A 23384-nucleotide genomic window follows, 5' to 3' on the forward strand; every position below is an offset into this window, starting at 1 on the left:
AATAAGACACCCTGTGTGAGTGCAAAGGTACCGCGATCCTCATGATGAAACAGCTCCCAGCCCAGAATCGTGAACTCCACAGCTCGTCTGGGAGTATCAGCGGGAGCATAGGAACGCCGGAACAGGAGTAGGCCATTCGGCCCATCAAGCCTGGTCCGCCACTCAAGTAGATCACGGTTGGGCATCTACCTCGACGCCATTTTGCCCACTATCCCCATATCCCTTGATGTCATTAGTATCCAGAAATCCACTGATTTCTGCTTTGAACTTGCTCAGTGACTGAGCTTCCACAGCCCTTTGGGGTAGAGAATTCCAAAGATTCACCACCCTTGGAGTGAGGAAATTCCTCCCCATCTCAGTCTTAAATGGGCTACCCCGTATTCTAAGACTGAGTTCCCGGTTCTAGACTCACCAGCCGGGGGAAACATCCAATGTCACGCCCTGTAAGAATTCTACAAGTCTCAATGAGATCACATCTCATGCATCAAAACTCTCGAGAATGCAGAATGCCCAGTTTATTCAATCTCTCCTCATAATCACTGTTGCAGTGAATATTGTATAATGTTGAGTTAAATATAGCTCTTGGGGGCGAAAGGGATCAAAGGGTTTGGGGAGAAAGCGGGAGCAGGCTATCGAGTTGGATGATCAGCCATGATCATAATGAATGGCAGAGCAGGCTCGAAGGGCCGAATGGCCAACTCCTGCTCCTAGTTTCTACGTTTAATCCTGCCATCCCAGGAAAGTGTGGGTGCAGTCACTGTGGGATCAGGATTTCCAGGAATGCAATATGTATTGTCTGGCTGATGGACCCTGTTCATCTGGATTAACTGCCTCTCCCACACGGTTAATACAATTTCCTTGTCACTGCTACAACTACAGACAGGAGACCACAGGCACCCTGTGCCTCCCCCACCCTACCCCCGTGACCAGGGCTGTATGTTGGGTGAGCAGAATTCAGAATCAGCCTTGTGGGATGGCAGTCCAAACTCAGTGGGTAGCAGTCTCACCTCAGTCGGAAGGTCATAGGTTCAAGTCCCACTCCAGAGACTTCAGCACAAATCCTGGCCGACAGTGCAGTGCTGAGGGAGTGCTGCACTGTCAGAACTGTCATCTTTTGGTTGAGACATTACATTGAGGCCCCACCTCCCTCTCAGGTGGATATAAAAGATGCCACTGCACTATTTTGAAGGAGGGCACGTGAGTTCTCCTCATGTCCCGGTCAATATTTATCTCTCCACTAACATCACTGAAACACATCATCCCGTCATTATCATACTCCTGCTTGAGGGATCTTACTGGCCGCTGTGTTTCCTGCAACAATTATTATTGGCTGTGAAGGGGGACTTGGTGGCATAGTGGTAGTGTCGCTGGATCAGTGACCCAGGCTAATGCTCTGGGGATATGGGTTCAAATCCCACCACAGTAGCTGGTGGAATTTAAATTCAATGAATAAATCTGGAATTAAAAGTATTGGTGACTGTGAAACCATCATCGATTGTCATAAAATCCCATCTGGGTCACTGATGTCCTTTAGGGAAGGAAATCTGCTGTCCTTACCCAGTCTGGCCTACACATGACTCCAGACCCACAGCAATGTGGTTGGCTCTTAACTGTCCTCTGAAATGGCCTAGCAAGCCACTCGGTTCAAGGGCAATTAGGGATGGGCAACAAATGCTGGCTTTGCCAGCTATGTCCATGTCCCCAGGAAAGAATAAAGCACATTGAGACATCCTGAGGTAGAGTCTTTCTTTCTGTTCAAGTTAAAAGGCTTTTTAAGAGCAAATGGGTCGAATGATCTTACCTCTGACGGATAATGTCTCCCACTGATGGCGTGTTCAGACCCCAAATCCTCAGTTTCACTTCCCCAGTGTAGATGGAGCTGCACTGCAGTGTAGTGATGAGACATACTGATCATTTGCATGGTCGGGGGCAAGGTCATTTTTACTGCAAAGAAAGGTAAGTAGTCACTGAAATCTGGAATAATAGCCTAGAGATTTCAAAATTCTCTTTTCTATCTTGAGCCACAAGCTGCTTAATTGTCAGTAACTAACAGCTGATTGGATGCGGGCAACTCCCTATTACACATCGAAAACAGTAGTTGCCTCAGTGGGTAGCAGTAGTGCAGAGTCAGAAGGTCATGGGATCAAATCCCACTCCAGAGGCCTAAGCACAAAAATCAAGGCCGACGCTCCAGTGTGGTACTCCTTGTGTGCCGCACTATCTATCCAATGAGACATTAAACTAAGGCCCCTCCTGCCCTCTCAGGTAAATGTCAACGATCTCGTGACACTACTTGGAAGAAGAGCAGGGGAGTTTTTCCCTGGTGTCCTGGCCAATATTTATCCCACAACCAACATCACAAAAGGAGATGATCTGGTCACGATTACATGTTCGTACGTCGCTTGGGCGTGTAAATTGGCTGCTGAGTTTCATAATTTACCATAATGAATACCGTTCAAAAGTGGTTAATTGGCCGTAAAGCACTTTGAGATGTCCAGAGGTGCCATATAAATACAAGTCTTTTTTTTGAAACCACACGCCTCAATTTTATTAATGTTAGAGAGAGGACATGATGGACCTAGTAGGTCTTCCTATAACCAGGATCAGCAATATTAATTTGGAGTGAATGGGCTTCTCTGTATGTCTGATTTAATTAATTGTGGTAGATTATTGCTAATGGAATTGGACTACTGACCCAGGGATATTGAGGGTAGGTTAACAAACTGCCAATTGTGTGTAAAACTGGTGTCGTGGATCAGCTGTAGAAATTGTAGACAGAATTAATGACTGTGAAAACCAGGGTGCTTCTATAATGGGTGCCCCTTTGAGATCATGTCTTAATTTATTAGTTATCTGCCTAATTGCCCTTTAACCAAGAAATTAGCTTGGCTGAGGGAAAGAAAAATGGCAGGTGTAAAACAATTTGATTGATTCAAGCACTATGATAAAAGCAAAATACTGCGGATGCTGGAAATCTGAAATAAAAACAGAAAATGCTGGAAAAGCTCAGCAGGTCTGGCAGCATCTGTGGAGAGAGAAACAGAGTTAACGTTTCCAGTCCCTATGACTCTTCTCCAGAGCTCTGAAGAAGAGTCACACGGACTCAAAACGTTAACGCTGTTTCTCGCTCCACACATGCTGTCAGACCTGCTGAGCTTTTCCAGCATTTTCTGTTTTAATTTGATTGGTTCAATTTCTTTTTTGCTTTAGTTGGTAGGTTTTGCTCGGAATTCTAGTTCTGTATTCTGACTGATTGAGGGAGAATGTGTCGCTGTTGCCTCTTACCTGCGTGTCCATCATTGGTTAAGGATAGGTTCTCTGTTGCCGATAAGTTGTAGCCTAGCAACTGGATGGGCTGCAGGGCTGGGTCATAGATGCAAGTGTGAAAGTCTATGGGCGACTGCTGATGATTTCCACATTCTGGATAGCTTAATGCCCAGTGATCTTCTCCATGGGGCCCTAGAATAGAAATACCATCCTTAATGCGTTGCTCAGATACAAGTTTTCACATGTCAAACAGAATTAAGATCTAGGATTTGGTGGCTATTTATTCCTTGCTTTCGTGCAGTGGTTAAGACGTCACCATGTTACTCCTTAGAATTGTAATGCTATTCCCATTGAAAAAGGAGTTGACGAGTTGTCTCCGCGTAACATTCATCAGCAACTCTTATCTGCATATTCATCTGGGCTTAAGAAATCAAAGACCAGAGAGAACATAGGTCTGCAGGAAAGGACTTGCATTTATGGTCTTCAGACATTCCAAATGTGCTTAAGTTATTTCTTAAAACCTGCCACTGTGACCAATCCTTTGTCACCCATCCTAATGTGTTAAGATAAAAGCAAAATACTGCGGATGCTGGAAATCTGAAACAAAAACAAAAATTGCTGGAAAAACTCAGCAGGTCTGACAGCATCTGTGCAGAGGAAGATAGAGTTAACGTTTCGAGTCCATGACTCTTCTTCAGAACTAAAGAGTAGAAATGTGGTGAAATATTTACTGTTTAAGGGGGTGGGACAGGTGAAGCTGGTTAGAAGGCCAGTGATAGGTGGAGGCAAAGGAGAAATTGCAAAAAGATGTCACACACAAAAGGTGGAAGGGGTGTTAATGGTGGTGATACTGGCCAAAGGAGGTGCTAATGGTGACATTAAGAATAGAAAACAGGATGAGCCAGTGACAGATGGCCCTAGTGGGGGTGATTTGGGAGAAAAGATCGAAATAGGCTAAGAGGTGGGGATAAAACAATGAATGAAAATAGGTGGGGAAAAATGTATATATATAAAAATTGAAAAATAAATATTGAAAAATGGGGGTCAAAAAGGAGTGAGAATGGAGGAGAGAGTTCATGATCTGAGTTCAACAGCTTCAATGTTAAGTCCAGACTTAACACTGAGTTCAACAACTTCAGATCATGAACTCTCTCCTCCATCCTCACCCCTTTTTGACCCCCTTTTTTCAATATTTATTTTTCAATTTTTATAGGTATATTTTTTCCCCACCTATTTCTATTATTTTTTAAAAAAATTATTTCCATTCATTGTTTTAGCCTATTTTGATCTTTTCTCCCACATCGTCCCCTCCCCCCACCCCACCCCCACTAGGGCCATCTGTCACTGGCTCATCCTGCTTTCTACTCTCAATGTCACCATTAGCACCTCCTTTAGCCAGTATCGCCACCGTCAATACCCCTTCAACCTTTTGTTTATGACATCTTTTGCAATCTCTCCTTTGACTCCCCCTATCACTGGCCCTCTATCCAGTTTCACCTGTCCCACCCCTCCTTTAACATTATATATTTCACCACATTTTTACTTCCCTTTAGCTCTGAAGAAGAGTCACACGGACTCGAAACGTTAACTCTGTCTTTCTCTCCACAGATGCTGTCAGACCTGCTGAGTTTTTCCAGCAATTTTAATTTTTGTTTCTATTGTGTTCTTATGTGGCTTGGTGTCAAAATTTGATTGGCAACACCTCTGGTGAAGCGTCTTGGAATCTTTTATGATGTTAAAAGTGCTGAATGAATGCAACTTGTTGTTCACAACCAATAAGTACCTTTGAATTGTAGTCACTGTTGCAACATGGGGAACTGTGACAGCCAATTGACGCACAGCAAGTTCCTAAAAGCAGCGAGAAGAGAAATGGCAGAATAATCAGCTGGGGTTTTGGTTGAGGGATAAGTAGGGGTCTAGGGAGAACTCCCATGCTCTTCTTCAAATGAGATCTTTAAGCCCACCTGAGGGGGTAAATGGGGGCCTTCTTTTTATGTCTCATCTGAGGACGGGAACAAGAAAAATACACAAACCCCATAGACACACAGCGAATGGCATTCTTATAAACACCTTTATGTCCCATAATGGAAGGCAAGACATTAGGTTCCCAGCAGGAGGATAAGGGAAGATACAGGACATTGGAATGAAAGGTTTGATCAAAGAGATGGACAGAGTGTCCTGGGGGAAGGACTGTCAATGAGTGAATCGATGCTCATCTGTGCTGAGGGCAGAGTGAGTGGGGAATGAGGAGTAGCTCAAGGAACACAGGGCATGCACAGGGGCGTGAGGCAGTAGGAAGTGCCTCAGCGTGTGGCGGGCTGCACAACGGAATGATTTGAAATCAATTTTAAAGTGAATTCATTGAGGTACATGGAATCAAGGAGCTCAGAGAGCACGAGGACACAGGGTTACATGCAAGAGAGAGTGGTGGCGTTGATTGAATATTGATCCATGTAAAAATAAACTCCACGCAGAATAACCACCATCTGATTGGCTTAATTATCAGATTGATGGAATGTGAACGAATTAAAAACAGAATCCGTTCACTAGGCAGTTAGGGAAAACAACCAATCAACAAGCAGCTCGTGCACAAACTATGCGACCAAAGCCCCTCTTTCTTCAACGTGAAATATTTACATAGCCCCTTTCATGACCCGAGGTACACTTTAGTCACTGAAATACAATAAAGTAGGAAATGTGGCAGCTAATTTGCACACAGCAAGTACCCACAAACAGCAATGTGATAATGACCGGATAATCTGTTCTAAGTGATGGAGGGGGGGGCGTCGAAGGATAAATATTGAGCAGGACACTGGGGAGAGGTCGGCCACACGTTTTTGCTTGGAGGATTATAAAACAGATTACATGTTTACACGTGGTGACAATTACCACTGAGAAACTCCTCATTTATCCAATGTGAGAATAATTGAATTCCTTCAGCTGCCAAGAAATCCTCTTCTGAAAATTGATTAAGAAGCTTTTTGATTCAGCAATCTGCTTGACTAATATTTTTGTAGGACTCGCTCATTTACAGTCCCTTCCCCCTGGAACTCTCTGTCCATCTCTTTGATCAAACCTTTCATTCTAACTTCCTCTATCTTTGCCTTTCCTCCTGATGGCTATTTAATGCCTTGCTTTCCTTAATGTAGGGCTTTGACACAGTATGCAGGACATAAAGGGTGTTTATAAGAATGCAAGTTGCTGTGTGTCTACGAAGTATGTGTATTTTTCTTGATCCTGTCCTCGGATGAGACATAAAAAAAAGACCCCCATTTGCCCCCTCAGGTGGGCTTAAAAGATCTCATGGCACTATTTGAAGAAGAGCATAGGAGTTCTCCCTAGACCCCTACTTATCCCTCAACCAAAACCCCAGCTAATTATTCAGCCATTTCTCATCTCGCTGCTTTTAGGAACTTGCTGTGCGTCAATTGGCTGCCACAATTCCCCAAGTTGCAGCAGTGACTACAAATCAAAGGCACTTGATTGATTGTGGGCAGCAACAACAACTTGCATTTATATAGCACTTTTCACATCGTAAATCGCTCACAAGCAATTTCTATGGCACAGGAAAAGAGGCTGAGCAAAATCAGCGTGACTGGGGAATATCTCAAAGCTCATACTTAAAATGACGGTCAAATATTACTCTTACTGAATTCATTGCATTTATTAACTGTAGGGAACACCAGGGTCAAACCTGCTCCTGATTCAGAACCTTGCGGAATATCTGCAGCCCCATCAGGAGCAGCAACTTTGGGTGAAGTCCCTCCCAGGTCCACGGGTACAAAGGTTAATTATTTGAACCAAACTCCACTTAGTGATGCCACTCTTAAAAACCACCATTTTGCTCACTTATTGGGGAAGAGATGCCCTTTTCCTATTCCACCCAGTCAAACCCCACTCTCCTGTTCACTTTCATATCCCACCTTCCTGTTTGCTCCCTGTACAGTTTCATATCTCACTCAGCCTAAAATCCCTCTCTCCTGGCTAGTTTTCAACAACAGCCAAGCTTTGCGAGCGGTCAGAGAACTGAAATAGTTTCATCGTGAAAAAGCCAACGATAAGATCCCAATTCCTAAAATGTTGGAATTAAAGGAAACATTCCTGGTGACTTAGGATACCTTGGTTTTCTAAATCTTATAGAAAATGGGTTTTAGTCTGGAGCAGATGCCAAGGAAGCTAGTGGGCCGGTTAAAAGGTCAAAGTTCACATCACATCACAAGCCGCATTAACTGAATATTTTTCAGTTGGCTGCTCAAAATGAAAAGTGAGAGGCAACAAAACCCAAAGTCTCAGGTTCGTGAAAAGGGCCTTTCAACAATTGTTTCAGACATGACTGGCCGATTCCCAGTGAAGCTTCTTCAGTCACAGGATCAACCCCAGCTCTTCACAGATCGACAGACGAGTTGGTTGTTTGTCTCCGTATAGTGCATACAGTCTGCACTCAGATTCCCCTTTGTTGTAGGGTGGCCGAGTTGTTTTATTAATGATAGAGTTGATCTGCAGACACTTCTTGGGTGGAAACATTAAGTTTATTTACAATAAACCCAGCAGCCGCTACACGTGTGCTTTCAACTCCAACTCTATCTCTACACCGTCTGCTGAGGTAGCCCGCGCTACTCTATAGGTTACTGCAGATCATGTGATCTCCCCTAACATATTATTCTTAAAGGTACACCACACACTAAATAAAACAATAAATACAACACCTTTCAACGCCTTTTAGATAGAAACTACCAAGAGCTAATTGATCAAAGAAACTTCTCACAAAAGTGGCCATTCACATGGTTTTGAGTTAGGTAGCTGGTCTGGTGCAGTCACTACCCATTTCCCAATGGAAATCCAGACAGAGATATCTGCACCTGGAGGACTGAGTTTTTGTTGCATGTCTGAATCAGCCCGTTTCCTACATGACCAAAATAGGCTCCATTTTCATCTCACCCTGTCTGCCTTTTGACTGGGGGGGTTTCAGTCTGAACCATAGCAAGCTGGTGTCAATGTGAGTAGAAGTTTGGAACTCTCTTCTGCAAACAGTAATTGATGCTGTATCAGTTGTTAGTTTTAAATCTGAGATTGATAAATTTTTATTAACAAAAGGTTAAAACATCCTGGGGGTTACGACTGACTAGAAACTGAACTGGACTAGCCACATAAATACTGTGGCTACAAGAGTAGGTCAGAGGCTGAGAATCCTGCAGCAAGTAACTCACCTCCTGACTCCCCAAAGCCTGTCTGCCATCTACAAAGCAGGAGTGTGATGGAATACTCTCCATTTGCCTGGATGAGTGCAACTCCAACAACACTCAAGAAGCTCAACACTATCCAGGACAAAGCAGCCCACTTGATCGACACCCCATCCACCATCTTAAACATTCACCCCCTCCACGACTGACGCACAGTGGCAGCAGTGTGCACCATCTACAAGATTCACTGCAGCAATTCACCAAGGATCCTTTAACAGTACCTTCCAAATTCACAATCTCTACCACCTAGAAGGACAAGGGCAGCACCTGCAAGTTCCCCTCCAAGCCACACACCACCCTGACTTGGAAATATATCACTGTTCCTTCACTCTCGCTGGGTCAAAACCCTGGAACTCCCTCCCTAACAGCACTGTGGGTGTACCTACACCACATGGACTGCAGCGGTTCAAGAAGTTGGCTCATCACCACCTTCTCAAGGGCAATAAATGTTGGCCTTGCCAGTGGTGCATCCGGTAAATCAACAAAAACAAATCACGGGCAAAGGCGGGTGTGTGGAGTTAGTTCAAAGATCAGCCACGATCATGGAAGAGGCTCAAGGAGCTATATGGCCTACTTCTGTTTCTATAAGCTCTGTAACTGGCTGTGCATCACATCTAGTCTTTGGGGATGGAGTCAGTCTGCAGTGACAGCAGCACTGGGTGATATCTGTGAGCACAACTAAACCTCTTGTGCATCTGGGACTTCTGCACAACAGGGCTGCACATCAGGACGCCGGATGCAGAGATCCATTCACAACAGAAAACCAAGCGAGAGTCACTGTCCTTTGTTCCTCCATTCTCAAACAGCCATTCCTCTCCCCTGAAGCCTGAGCCAGGGTGGCTAATTAATGAAATCTATCTCCTAGCATTTACAAGGGCAAAATCTACCTGGAATTCCATTAAGCTACTAACATTGAAGCTTTAATCCCTGCTTGAGACATAGGGTGGGGTATGTATTGGAGGCTGGAGAGCCAGCAAGAGCCCCATGTCGCCTCCCTTCGGGAAGGCCTGCTGAATGGGCAACAGTGGGCCTACCCAGGATCCAGGACCATGGGGTGGAAATCCCACCCCCCAGGCACTGCCAGCCGCTCCAAGGCCAGCAGACGTGCATGCCATCCTTCAAACGGACGCCATCTTGTTGGTTTACCGCAAGACTTATTTGGTCATTACCATATTGCCATTTGTGGGATCTTGCTGTGCATGAATTGACTGACATTTCCTACATTACAACAGCGACTATGCTTCAAAAGTACTTTGTTGGCTGTAGAGCACTTTAGGGATGTCACAAGATAGTGAAAGGTGGTATATAAACGCACAAGGGCCTTCCTTGCTGGAGACAGGCAAGAGATTCTAAAGAATGTCTCCCAGATTGGCATCTTGGGGCATATTCCGCAATCTGGAAGACATGTTGCTTCATCACAGACCCTCAGCCTCCCCATTGAGAACCATCGCTTGGCTTTAATGGCTCACCTTGATAGCTGTCAGGGGTAGTCATGGGTACAGGTGAACGGTGTTGAGGCGATGTTGAAAGCAGGTGCCAGGTCTCGAACCTGATAAACTGTCTCATGTACTCAATGCCCTGAAGGGTCAGAGCTGATCACACAAACTTTGGAACGTGTTGGACAGGCTCCATCCCACCTGCCCCCACAGTTATGATCCTCTGTATAATCACAACACATCATGTGATCTCCTGTCAGAGTCATGTGATCTGTCAGAGGCTGAAATCAGGTAAGCCCATGCCCATTAGGGAAAAGATATGGAAAATTCCTCTCCGACCCCCTTAAGCAATTGAAACTAGTCCAGGAGATCCCGTTGGCTCTTGATTCACGACGCAGGATATTTCATTCTTGTGTAGGTGAACTCCAACCCTGGTCAGAAACAACTCCAGTGTTTGACTGAAGAAATTCAGTGAATCAGTGTTCACCAACCAATCTGACACCTGTCCGTGCTCAACGTACAACCTAGTGCTGCCCTTCTGTAACTTGTAGTAGTCACTCCTAGCCCTATTTAAACTATGCAGTTGGAATAACTGATGCAGGTGAGCACAATTGAATCCCCATCATTTTATAAACCTACTTCAAATCAATCCCAAGTCCAGACGAGGCAAGGATGGTTTCTGCTGCAAATTAGTCCGATGGCCTCCTCCGCACCCTTTTAAAAGCCGCAATATTGCTCAGTGTGCGAGGAGACGAAACTGGCCTAACTCGAGCCCACCCAAGGTCTTATACAAGGACAAAATTACCCTGTGACTACACCCTCAAACCCTGTTGACTTTAGCAATCACTTCACGTCACTGGTCATGAATCATTCGTGAGTGATGCAGCTGCATCTTTCATCATAAGCTTTTAACACTGCCCCCTACACATTCAGACCTGCCCACATGCATTATGCAACTTTCTTCCAAGACATCCTCTTCCCAACATAGGTTGAATGCCCCAAGGGCACAAGGGCAGCCAGGCAAACTGCAAGTTGCTTTATGTCATATACTGATAATTTCACACTGTACAATTCCTATAGTGAGTGATGGCTATTGGACAATGTTTGTTTTCCACACTGGTGAATACAGGGAACTATGGCATAATCCAGCTCAAGAAGAATAGCATGGTGTGCGGGGCTGGAGAGAGGGGGCAGAGGTGCTCTCTCTCAGGTGAATCCGGCGCTCCACACCCACTTAAGAGTTGAAATGGCAGCGTGTCCCCAGACAGGATGAGCCAGCAACAGCGAGATTGGCGGTCGGCCAACTTTACCACAACGGGGAAACCCAAGCCAATTGTAAACGATCCAGGGCTTTTGGAAAAGCGGAGAGTGAGTTCGACAAGTCTGCAATAGATTGGTGAACTGCAGAATTTGATCCGGTTGGAGCAGGCAGAGAGCTGTATTGCATCCAGTGGTACACCAACACAATGGGCCCCTTGTTCTCCACACATAGCATCAGATTTAGAACATGTTAGAATAATTATTGAACAGGAGGGCTCCAATCAAAAACTCGTCATCTATACCACAGAAGCCTCAAGTGCCCTTCAGAAAGGATCCAAAAATTACTCCCAAGCCCTGTGGTCACCGCCATAGCAACCACCTCCTTCAGGAAATGATACCATCCTGAGGCCTTATGCAGTCAGATCAGAGTGGAAGATTGATCCTTGCCTCTTTACCAGCCCTTACTCAGTCGGCCGCACTCTCACCCCTTGAGTCAGAAAGTTCTGGGTCCATGTGCCACGACAGAGACTTGAGAGTAAAATCTAGGTTGACACTCCTACTGCAATACTGAGGGAGTGATGCACTGTCGGAGGTGCCATCTTTCAGATGAGGCGTTACACCGAGGCCTCATCTGCCCTCTCAAGTGGACACAAAAATTGATGGTACTATTTGAAGAGTAAAAGGGGAGTTGTCCCAAATATCTTGGCCAATATCATCCTTCAACCAACATCTTAAAAACCAATCAATGGTCATTATATAGCTACATGAGAGAGAATTGATTTGTTACTGTGCATACATTAGATGCTGCATTCCCTACATTACAACAGTGATTACACTTCAGTGGCAGTAAAGTGGCTTGGGAAGTCCTGAGGCTACGAAAGGTGCTATATAAATGCAAAACCTTCTTATCCAAGATTCCTCCACCAGGACTTCACCGAAAGCCTTCCCTGGTGGAATTAGCGCTGAGCAAGGCAAGAAGGGGAAAATCCCAAACCACACACTCCGGCCGTATGCTGCGCCCCACCCACACTGGACGAGCTCCCAAGGGCCAGGCTCAGAATCCGGACAGCATGCGATCGAACAATTCAGACTTTGAAAAGTTGACGCTAAAAGAAAAGTCACATCAGCAGGCTCTGCTTTCTGAATCCCCATCGAAAAATCGAAACTTAACCTTGTTGTAGCACACTGACTTGGCAGCAGACCACAGTATTTATTATGAGGAGCTATTGTTTGACCTGAATGTACCCTCAATAGAGCTGTCACATGTTGATAAATTAATTTTGACGCAAAAGAATAACGCACTGACATGGAAACTTCCCGCTCCTGTAAATCCTTCAGGGCTAGTCCTGGACCAACACCGCTCACTGTAACCTTTGCTAGCAACGATTTGTGAATACATTTTGATTATTTGAGAGCTCTAGTGCCGAAGGAGGTGGACAACAGTGAATTCGGTACATTTTTTATTCGGCTGTCTCAAGAAACTCCATAAACTCGAAGAAAGCACTCACATTTCAATAGTGCCTTTCGCGGCCTCAGGACACTCCAAAACATGTCACTGCCAATGGCACACTTTGAAACACAGTCATTGTTTTAGTTTAGCAAATACAGCAGCCCACTTGGACACAGCCAGTTCCTAAAAATAGCAATGAGATAATGACAAGATCATCTGTATTTGGAGGTGTTGGTTGAGTGATTAAGTATTGGCTAAGGGAGTGCTGCATTGTCAGAGATGCCACCTTTTGGATGAGACACCAAAAAGAGGTCCCGCCTGCCCTCAAGGGCGGATGTAAAAGATCCCGTGGAACTAGTTTGAAGAGCAGCAAGGGAGTTCTCTCCAGGACTTTTCCCACACTAATTGGCCTGTTTTTTTTTTCTTAAATCTTATTTTCGCCTTTTCCCAGGAGATCACAATACTTCGGCTGGTATAAACTGTGATACGAGCGTCAGAACAGGAGTTGGCCATTCAGCCCCTTGACTCTATTTCACCGTTTAATCAGATCATGGGTGGTCTGTCCCTCAGCTCCTACCTCTAGTTTCAAGGTTATGTCCCCACATTCTTGATTCCTCCTGTTGTAACCATACAGTCCTATTGCATGTTGGACAAAATCCAAAATACAACTAGGAACAACATCCAAGGATGACAATCCCACAGATCACTGTGAGCAATTAAAGAAACCTCCAGACAAGGTTACCATTACAAGATCTGGGCGTGTCGGCAAATAAGTGACATCCGTTCAGAAAGTGCTGGAAAAGTTCAGGAGGTCTGGCAGCATTTGTGGAGGGAAAAAAAAAACAGGGTTAATGTTTCCAGTCAAATATGACTTCTTCGGAATTGTAGAGCGGTAGAAATGTGATGGGTTTTATGCTGTTGGAAAAGGGGGTGAGGGAAATGCAGAACAAAAGGGAAGGTCAGGAATGGGTTAGAGGGCAGGGGGAGATTAAACACCAAAGATGTAGTGGGACAAAAGGCAAGTGTAGGGGTGATGGGTGAATAAGACATGGCGCAAACCGGAATGCAAGCAGCAGAGTTTTGGATGAGTTTTTGAAGGGCGGAAGATGGAAAACCAGCTAAAGAGGGAGTTGAAATGCATCAAATCTTTATCATTTTAAATACAAAGCAACATCGTTGTAAGGGACAGATTGGTTGGAGCAGTGGCTCTTTTCCTGCCTGTCACTTTGTCGTATTCTTACAGAATTCTCCTGATTCCAGAGAGTGGATTGGAAGGTATCAAATGAAACTCTGCCATTCAAGAAAGGAGGGAAAGAGAAAGCAGGGAACCAGTTAGCCTGACATCTGTAGTAGGGAAAATGTTAGATTCTATTATTAAGGATTACTTAGAAAACCACAACATGTTTATTACAGAGTCCAAGTGGCTTTATGAAAGGGAAATCGTGCTTGATAAATCTATTAAGAGCTTTTGAGGGTGTAACTAGCGGATAGATAAAGAACGATGTAGCGTGTTTAGATTTTCAGAAGGCACATGATAAGATTCCACATGAAAAGATTAGGGTTCATGAGCTTGGGGATAGTATGTTAGCATGGATTGTTTAACGGACAGAAAACAGAGTAAGGGATAAACGGGTCCACTTTCGAATTGGCAGGCTGTAATTAGTGGGGTACGGCAAGGCTCAGTACCGGGGACTCAGCTATTCACAATCTATATCAATATTTGGATGAGGGGACGGAGTGTAACATATAGCCAAGCTCGCTGACAATACAGAGCGAGGTGGGAAAGTAAAGCTGTGAGGAGGGCATAATGGGATGCAGACATGTTAAATGATTGGGTAAGAAGTTGGCAGATGGAGCATAATTGGTGGGAACCATAGCAAAGCAGAGTAATTTTTAAAAAGGTGAGAGTCTATCAAAACGTTGGTATTCATGGGGCATTTGCGGGTATCCTTGTTACAAAATTAACATGGAGGTACAGCAAGCAATTAGGAAGGCCAATTGTACGTCAGGCTTTATTGCGAGGGGCTTGGAGCACGAGAGTAAGGAGTCTTACTGCAATGATATAGAACCTTGGTGAGACCACACCTGGAGTACAGAGTACAGATTTGGCCTTGGAGGGGATGCAACAAAGGTTCACCAGATTGGCTACTGGGCTGAGAGATCAAGTAGAATGGGCCAATGTTCTCCAGAGTTTAGAGAACGAAGGTTTTCCCATTGAAGCGGATAAGATTCTTAAAAGGACTTGACGGTAGATCCTGAGAGGCTATTACCCCTGGCTGGAGAGTCTAGAACTAAAATAAAAGGGATCGGGCTGAGATAAAGAGAACCATTCGGCCCATCGTGTCTGTGCTGGCTCTCGGAAGGAGCAGTTCACCTGGTGCCACTCCCCTGTCTTCTCCCCGTAACCCTGCACATTCTCCCTCTTCCGATAACAGTCTAATTCCCTTTTGAATGCTTCGATTGAACCTGCCTCCACCACACTCTCGGGCAGTGCATTCCAGATCCTAACCATTTGCTGTGTGAAAAGGTTTCTCATCTCGTCATTGCTTCTTTTGTCAATTACCTTAAACCTGCGCCCTCTCGTTCTCGAATCAATGGGAACAGTTTTTCCCCTCATCTACTCTGTCCAGGCCCCTCATGATTTTGAACACCTCTATCAAATCTCCTTCCCTTCTCTTCTCCTCCAGGGAAAACAGTCCAGACCTCTCCAATCTATCTACGGAACTGAAGTGCAATCAGGCATTTAATTGGAAGTTTCCCTCCAAGTCACTCACCATCCTCGCTTGGAAATATATCGCCGTTCCTTCACTGTCACTGGGTCAAAATCCTGGAATCCCCTCCCTAACAGCACTGTGGGTGTACCTACACCACATGGACTGCAGCGGTTCAAGAAGGCAGCTCACCACCACCTTCTCAAGGGGCAATTAGGGATGGGCAATAAATGCTGGCCCAGCCAGCAAAGCCCACATCCCGTGAATAAATGAAAAAAACTGGCCACTGTCGGGTCTCCATGTGAACAATGACACAGCAGGGCAGAAATCCCGCCTTCTGTGAAATTCCTTCACTCAGCGGGTTGTGACTCTTTGGAACTCTGTATCCCAGAGAGGGTGCTCAGTGAGGCCGATGGATTTTTCGACTCAGGGGGTCTAAAGAACTGGACAGGAAAGTGAGATTGATGCAGAAGATCAGCCATGATGTGACTGGATATTACTCCTGCTTTCATTTCTTACATTCTGTCATTCATCTGTTTACAGGTTAACACTTACAATGATTCACTACCTCATCTGCAACATCAGGCAGTATTTACGTGTATTACGCCTTCTGCAAAGGAGGCAAGAGCTGGAGTTGATTATTATGCTAATTGTAACTGAAATTTCAAAGAGATATGCAAATAGAATTCCCTTTTACAGCTGTGCAAACGCATTACGAGTTCTTACAATGGGCAGCATGAATCACACACCCATGGCAACCTCCTCAAGAACCCTGGATATTACATGCAGCAAAGTCTTAGATGTGTTTTGACGAAGTATTATGGCGACCATCATTAACATTATTTAGCCTCTACTAAAGGTCATTGGAAAACCAGCTCGAGGGACGAGGAGGACAAATGTTTTTACCCAGCAAGTTATGGTACGGAATTCTGTGGTTCCCTTCCAATGGGTTTGCAGGGGGTGGGGATGGGGGTGGGGATGGGGATGGGGGTGGGGGTGGGGATGGGGATGGGGGATGGGGGTGGGGATGGGGATGGGGATGGGGGTTGGGATGGGGATGGGGGATGGGGGTGGGGGATGGGGGTGGGGATGGGGATGGGGGTGGTGCCTGTAAAATTCCCCAGATGGTTTTCCCACCGCCCTCCCATCCACCCTGACCAGTCATCAATTTTATGGTGGGACAGGCAAGGCCTTGGCCAGCCACCCAACCTTACCCCAGTTGAGGCCCTTAGGCGGGCGATTAATGACCACCTCAGGGCCCTTTCCCACCCAGCCTCAATTTGGAGGCAGGCGGGAGGGACTTCAGGAGCAGGGGTGAAGATCGGCAGTTCACTGCTCAGACATCAGGCAAGAAGGTGGGAAGGAGGAGGGGGTGGTGGTGGTAGTGGTGGTGGTGGTGGGGATGGGGGGAGAAGAGGAGGAGGAGGAGGGGGTGTGTGGTGAGGGAGGGGAGGAGGGTGGGTTGGGGTAGGGGTGCACCTCCATCAAAGGCCTCCTTTCAACGTCAGGCGCCAACACCCGCCCCCTCCCCCCACACCCAACCCTTCACAAGGTCTGCCCCCCACCCCCAGTGGGTGCTTCTTCCTTCCCTGGCCTCTCCGTCGACACTCCCAGCCCTCCTCTGCCCACCACCTGGGCCTGACCTCTCCCCTCCTGGTCCCGAGACACCCCGCACTCACCCGGCCCTGGGCTCCAGGACTTAAGACCCCGGAGCCTGCTTGCAGTCCCAGTCCTGTCCACCGCAGCTCTGGCGCTGCTGGGGCTATAGGTCAGCTGGCCAGGCCATTGGCTCGCTGAGGCGGGACTTCCTCCCGGGTGAAGGCAGAAATCCTGCCTCCCTCCAGCAAATCAATGCCCCCCCCCAGAGCATGAAGTGGCTGTGAGGTGGCCCAGTATTGGCAGGGATGTGTTCCCCATTGACTCTTTGGTGAAACCCACCCCCTAAAAAATCCTGGTCATGACCTGGAACGCTGGGGATGGATATTGGAAGCAGATTCAATAGTAACTTTCAAAAAAGAGTTGGAAAAATACTTTTTTTTTTAAAAAACAGAGCGTGGGAGTGTTAATTGGGTAGCTTTCTTTCAAAGATCCAGCACAGCCCTTAGGAAGGAGCCAGAAATCACAATCAAAACTCTCCACTTACTGCTCCTCTTCCACCCAGCGCCCATATCAGAGCCATTTCTAGCGCTGCAAATGCGCCGTCCAGTAACAGACTTACCTTCCTGCAGCAAGCCAATTGCACACAGCAAGATCCCACAAAAACAGCACGGTTTAAGTAATAGGTTTGAGAAAGAATTTGAAAAAAAAAAGGTGATAGTGAGCAGGTAACCTGTTATTTAGCTCAAGTAACATTTGCGCCAGACAAGTTCCTAGGCAATGGCCATCTCCAACAAGAGAGAATCCAACCATCTACCCGTGACATTCAATGGCATTACCATCACTGAATCCCCCACTATCAACATCCTGAGCTGGACTAGCCATATAAATACTGTGGCTACAAGAGCAGGTCAGAGGCTGGGAATCCCACGATGAGTAATTCACTTCCTGGCTCCCCAAAGCCTGTCCATCATCTACAAAGGCAGAAGTCAGGAGTGTGATGGAATACTCCCCGCTTGCCTGAATGAGTGCAGCTCCAACAACACTCAAGAAGCTTGACACCATCCAGGACAAAGCAGCCCGCTTGATCGGCACCCCCTTAAACATTCACTCCCTCCACCACCGTTTCACAGTAGCAGCAGTGTGTACCATCTACAAGATGCACTGCAGCAACACAGCAAGGTTCCTTCGACAACACCTTCCAAACCAGTAACCTCTACCATCTAGAAGGACAAGGGCAGCAGACACATGGGAGCACCACCACCTGGAAGTTCCCCTCCAAGCCACTCACCAGCCTGACTTGGAAATATATCGCCGTTTCAAAATCCTGGAGCTCCCTCCCTAACAGCCCTGTGGGTGTACCTACACCACATGGGCTGCAGCGGTTTAAGAAGGCAACTCACCACCACCTTCTCAAGGGTAATTAGGGAGGGGCAAAAAAAATGCTGGCCTAGCCAGCGATGCCCACACCCCATGAAAGAATTTAAAAAAGGTGACAGTGACCAGGTAACCTGCTATTTAACAACATAGGTTGAATGATAAATATCTGTCAGGAACTCTGCTCCCTACAAAAAGTACCATGGGATCTTTTACATCCTCCTGATAGGTTTAGCGACTCATCTGAAAGCTGGACCTCTGACAGTGCAGCGCTCCCTCAGTGCCGAGTGTCCGTCTGGATTCTATGATGACTCTGGCGTGGGACTTGAATCCACAACCTTCTGACTCAGAGGTGAGAATACTCCCCATGGAGCAACGGCTGACACCAACGTAGCTGAAGCTATTGGGCCAGAGTCAGTGGTACTCCGCGGTAACCAAGACATTGACGTTGTGGGGGAGGAGGACTGTAACCTGCTCAACATCAAAACGCCAGAAGACGGGACCACTGCCGGCCCACCGCGGGTTCCGCCCAACACCCTCCCCTCCCCCCACCGCCGGTGCCGGGTTATCCCCCTGCACGTGACTTAGCCAGCTGGCTCCAGGAATGCCTGATGGAGCTGCAGCCAATACCCAGCGGGTATGGGCTCAACCATTCAAGCAGGCTACTCCTATATGAGGCTTCAGCCATTCGAATAGTCCACACCTCCTGCTGCATCCTTCCCCAGTCGACTGGCCCAGGGAATTTTGATCTGTAACTGCTGGCCCTACATGTTTCAATTAGTTTTGCAGAGACTAGTTATCATCCAGAGCAAGCACACTGAGCTGCATGCTGATTGTGCGGAGTGTAATTAGAAATTGGGTATCATGTTTCCTGTCCAGTTTCGGGCAGCTTTCAACCACAGACTATAAGCTAAAAAAGCAGCTTCGAGGTTGACCCAACACTTAAAGACAAGCCAGGGATCCCCAGGGGTCCACGATGAATTATTTCCAACACCTGGAGGAATCCCTGGTGGTTCTCTGTAACCTACCTGAACCAAAGTCCCACACCCACCTCTGAAATACAAGCTCCAAATGATCCCAAGACTCAGTAATACACTCACACAGCTCACAGTGTGCAGTAGCCTGATCAAAGTGCTCAAGGCTACAGACAAACCACAAGTGCTCTCTAAAGATGCATAATGTGTTATTAAACAGGACGGAGGTCCACCATATCTCACCGTCACTGTAATCAACCCATTTTCCCCTTCTTTCAATTGGTCCCCGGCTCCGTAATCTCCCCCTCCTTTTAGACAAAGCTAACTAATTCATTTAGCCTGTCAGTTCCCTCGCTGCTGATCCACCCAACCCCCACCCCGCCCCCCGCCAAAACCCCCGGCCATTATGTGAGGCTGAACCAGGTCAATCGCAACCAACTTCACCCGGAGCTGCCCAACTTCAGGGCACCTCAGCCCATCTGCTGCAGAAAACCTCACCTGTGCCCTTGTTACCTCCGGACTTGACTATTTTAACCCACTGCCGACCAGCCCCACCACGTTCACCAGCAACTAGCATCATTGATGTGGACACAGAGCCGCAGGAAGGTACACTCTGAATTACGTTGGTGAGAACATTTTTTTCAAGAGGGCAAGGGCGCTCCATAATCTAAACCCGTGTGAAGAAAAGAAATCGAGAGCCTCACTGCACCAAGTGCCAGAGAGAACAAGTGCGCATGCAAATGCTGGATGAATAAAGGAAAACTTGCATTCATGTCGCACATTTTACAACCTCAGGATTCCTTACTTTCGAAGTGTAGCAACTGTTCTATGTAGGAAACACGGCAGCCAATTTATGCACAGCAAACATCAATGTAAGGATGGCCTGGATCCGTTTTTAGCGATTTAGGAAGGCAGTGGCGTCATGGGATTGTCACTGGACTAATAATCCAGAGACTGAGGGTAATATTCTGGGGACCTGGGTTCAAATCCCACCACAGCAGATGGTGAAATTTGAATTCAATAAAAATCCAAAATTAAAAGTCTGATGATGACCATTGCCGATTGTCGTAAAAACCCATCTGGTTCAGTAATGTCCTTTAGGGAAGGAAATCTGCCGTCCTTACCTGGTCTGGACTACATGTGACCCCAGACCCACAGCAATGTGGTTGACTCTTAACTGCCCTCTGAAGTGGCCTAGCGAGCCACTCAGTTCTCAAGGGCAATTAGGGATGGGCAATAAATGCTAGCCTAGCCAGCAATGCCCCCCTCCCATGAATGAATAATAGAAAATAACTACTTTTGGTTACTTGGTACCTTTAATGCAATTAAATGCCCCAAGGTGCTTCACAATTAGATACCCACATTAGAAGATATTAGGGCAGATGGTCAAAGCTTGGTCAAATAGGTAGGTTTTAAGGAGCGCCTTTAAGTAGGAAAACGAGGCAGAGACTTTTAGCGGGGGGATATTCCAGACCTTGGCACCCTGGCAGCTGATGGCACAGCCACCAATGGCAACAATTAAAATCAAGGATTCTCTAGAGGCCCGGATTAGAGGAGCGCAGGTGTCTGAGAGGGTTGTGAGACTAGAGGATATTACAGAGATGGGGAAGGGCGATGGATTTAGGACTAAACATTAGTCAGGAAAGCGGCAGGTTAATTCTTCCTGAAATGATGCCATGGGATCTTTTACAACTTCGAGAAGACAGCCAGGGCCTCTGTTTAACATCAAAACACAGCCACTGTTGTAATGCAAGAAACATAGCAGCCATTTTGCACATCTCTGACAGTGCAGCACTCCCTCAGTACTCCTCTGAACGGTCAGCCTGGATATCGTGCTAAGGCCCTGGACTGGGACATGAACCCACAACCTTCTGACTCAGAGGCAATAACAGGGCCACTGAGCCACAGCAGACAGGGCCAGTACTGCTGGATGAAATAGATGTACACCCAAGTCCTGTGTAGTGGAGTCGTGCTGACAAATACCAGTTGGAACAAATTTGCACAACATGATTTCTGGACCAATGTGCGCACAAGCCCATTTTAAAAAAAATTTGTTCACAGAACGCGAGTATTACTGGCTAGAGCAGCATTCATTGCTCATCCCTAGTTGCCCTTGAAAAAGTGATGCTGAGCTGCCTTCTTGAACCGTTGCAGCCCATGTGGTGTAGGTACACCCACAGTGCTAACAGAAAGGGAGTTCCAGGATTTTGACCCAGCAACAGTGAAGGAATGGCGATATATTTCCAAGTCAGGATGGTGAGTGACTTGGAGGGGAACTTGCAGGTGGCGGTGTTCCCATCTATCTGCTGCTCATGTCCTTCTAGGTGGTAGAGGTCATGGGTTTGGAAGGTGCTGCCGCTTGATAGCACTGTCGACGACACCTTCCATCACTTTGCTGATGATTAAGAGTAGACTGATGGGGCGGTAATTGGCCAGGTTGGATTTGTCCTGCTTTTTGTGGACAGGACATACCTGGGTAGTTTTCCACATTGCCGGGTAGATGCCAGAGTTGTAGCTGTACTGGAACAGCTTGGCTAAGGGTGCGGCAAGTTCTGGAGCACAAGTGTTCAGTACTATATGCTGAATGTTGTCAGGTCCCATAGCCTTTGCTGTATCCAGTGTCTTCAGCCATTCCTTGATATCATGTGGAGCGAATCGACTTGGCCGAAGACTGAGGACCTCAGGAGGCCGAGGACCAGGAGGAGGCCAAGATGCATCATCCACTCAGCACTTCTGGCTGAAGGTGGTTGCAAATGCTTCAACCTGGTCTTTTGCACTCCCATCATTGAGGATGGGGATATTTGTGGAACCTCCTCCTCCTGTTAGTTGTTTAATTGTCCACCACGATTCACAATCTGATGTGGCAGGGTTGCAGAACTTAGATCTATTGGTTGGGGGATTGCTCTGCTCTGTCTTCCGTCATTTGAAATGGAAGTAGTCCTGTGTTGTAGCTCTAGGATGGCATCTCATTTTTGAGGTATGCCAGATGTTTGCAAATCCTTTCTGGAAAAGCTGTTCTGCACAAATATCACAGTTGTGATAATAAGGTTGTGATCAAGCTGCCAAGCTATGGTCCCCTATTCCAGGATGACCAAATCTCAGGAAATAAAATAAGGGACATTGGAGACTGGGGGACGGGGGGAGTGTGGGGGTGTTGGTGAGGCAGCTTACCTGGGGTGGGGGAGGGGGGTTTTGGGCAGTGGTGTGCTGGCATGTAAGGAGACCTGGTGGGATTGGGGGCTGCTGGCAAGACTGGAGATCGGGGTAAGTGGGTGCTAGACACCTCGCAACATTCCGCATTTTTTTCTTGTTTTTTTTACTTACAGTCAGCCTCCTCTCTCCTCAAGCTGCACCCTCCACACTCTGCGTTCCTCCCCATCATACAAACAACTCTCCCCAACTCCACTCCCTTGGGTTGCCACCAACCTCCTGCCCCCAAGATTTGGACATAACTACACACCCCACCCACCCACCCAAGGTTCGGGCTGCGCCATTACTTCCCCGACTCCCCCTCCCTTGCCCAACCCGCCGCTCCCACTCCACTAGCTCGGGACTGCCAGGCCTAGACCGCCCCCGACAAGCCCCCCCCCAACCAAATTAACTTTCAGGGAGTCCCCCCACTCCTCCTCAAGGCTCTTTGGCTCCAGCCCAAATCCAGGCAACCACCTCACACACCATGGCCGAGAAGGCTGCCAACACAGCAGTGCACAGACAGCATCAGCACATTGCACGTGCTTGAGTGCCAAATGTACTATGGCAACAAGAGGAGACTCGCCAGTAGTCTGGGAGCCGTTGACCCAAAATACAGGACATACGGTATCCTGGGAAGAAATGGTACTGGATGTGGGACAATCACTAAATTCCAGGACAATCCCATAAAACACAGGATGGCTAGTCACCTTGTCCTACTCGAAAGGACTAACTTTTATACTGGTCAGTTCCAAATGTTGATTCTTGCCAAAAACTTATTTTTCTTTTGCTAAGATTTGATTTTGTAGCCTTGCTAAAACAGATGTCATTGCATGCATCTGGTTTGTGTATGCGCAGCAGATAAGATGCAGTATTCTTGTCAG

General features: G+C 46.8%; 1 protein-coding gene across 1 annotated transcript in view; it reads right to left on the minus strand.

Moving 5' to 3' along the window:
* ca12 (carbonic anhydrase XII) overlaps positions 1 to 23384 on the minus strand; it is a 70769-nt gene that overhangs the window by 37173 nt on the left and 10212 nt on the right. The window contains exons 3-4 of the mRNA XM_078532498.1: positions 3286 to 3459; positions 1802 to 1944 (exon numbers count right to left, since the gene is read on the minus strand). Of these exons, the coding sequence (XP_078388624.1) occupies positions 1802 to 1944; positions 3286 to 3459 (317 nt within the window). The remainder of the gene's footprint in view (positions 1 to 1801; positions 1945 to 3285; positions 3460 to 23384) is intronic.

This window comes from Cetorhinus maximus, chromosome 30 (genome assembly GCF_964194155.1).
Source record: "Cetorhinus maximus chromosome 30, sCetMax3.hap1.1, whole genome shotgun sequence".
NCBI lineage: Eukaryota > Metazoa > Chordata > Chondrichthyes > Lamniformes > Cetorhinidae > Cetorhinus > Cetorhinus maximus.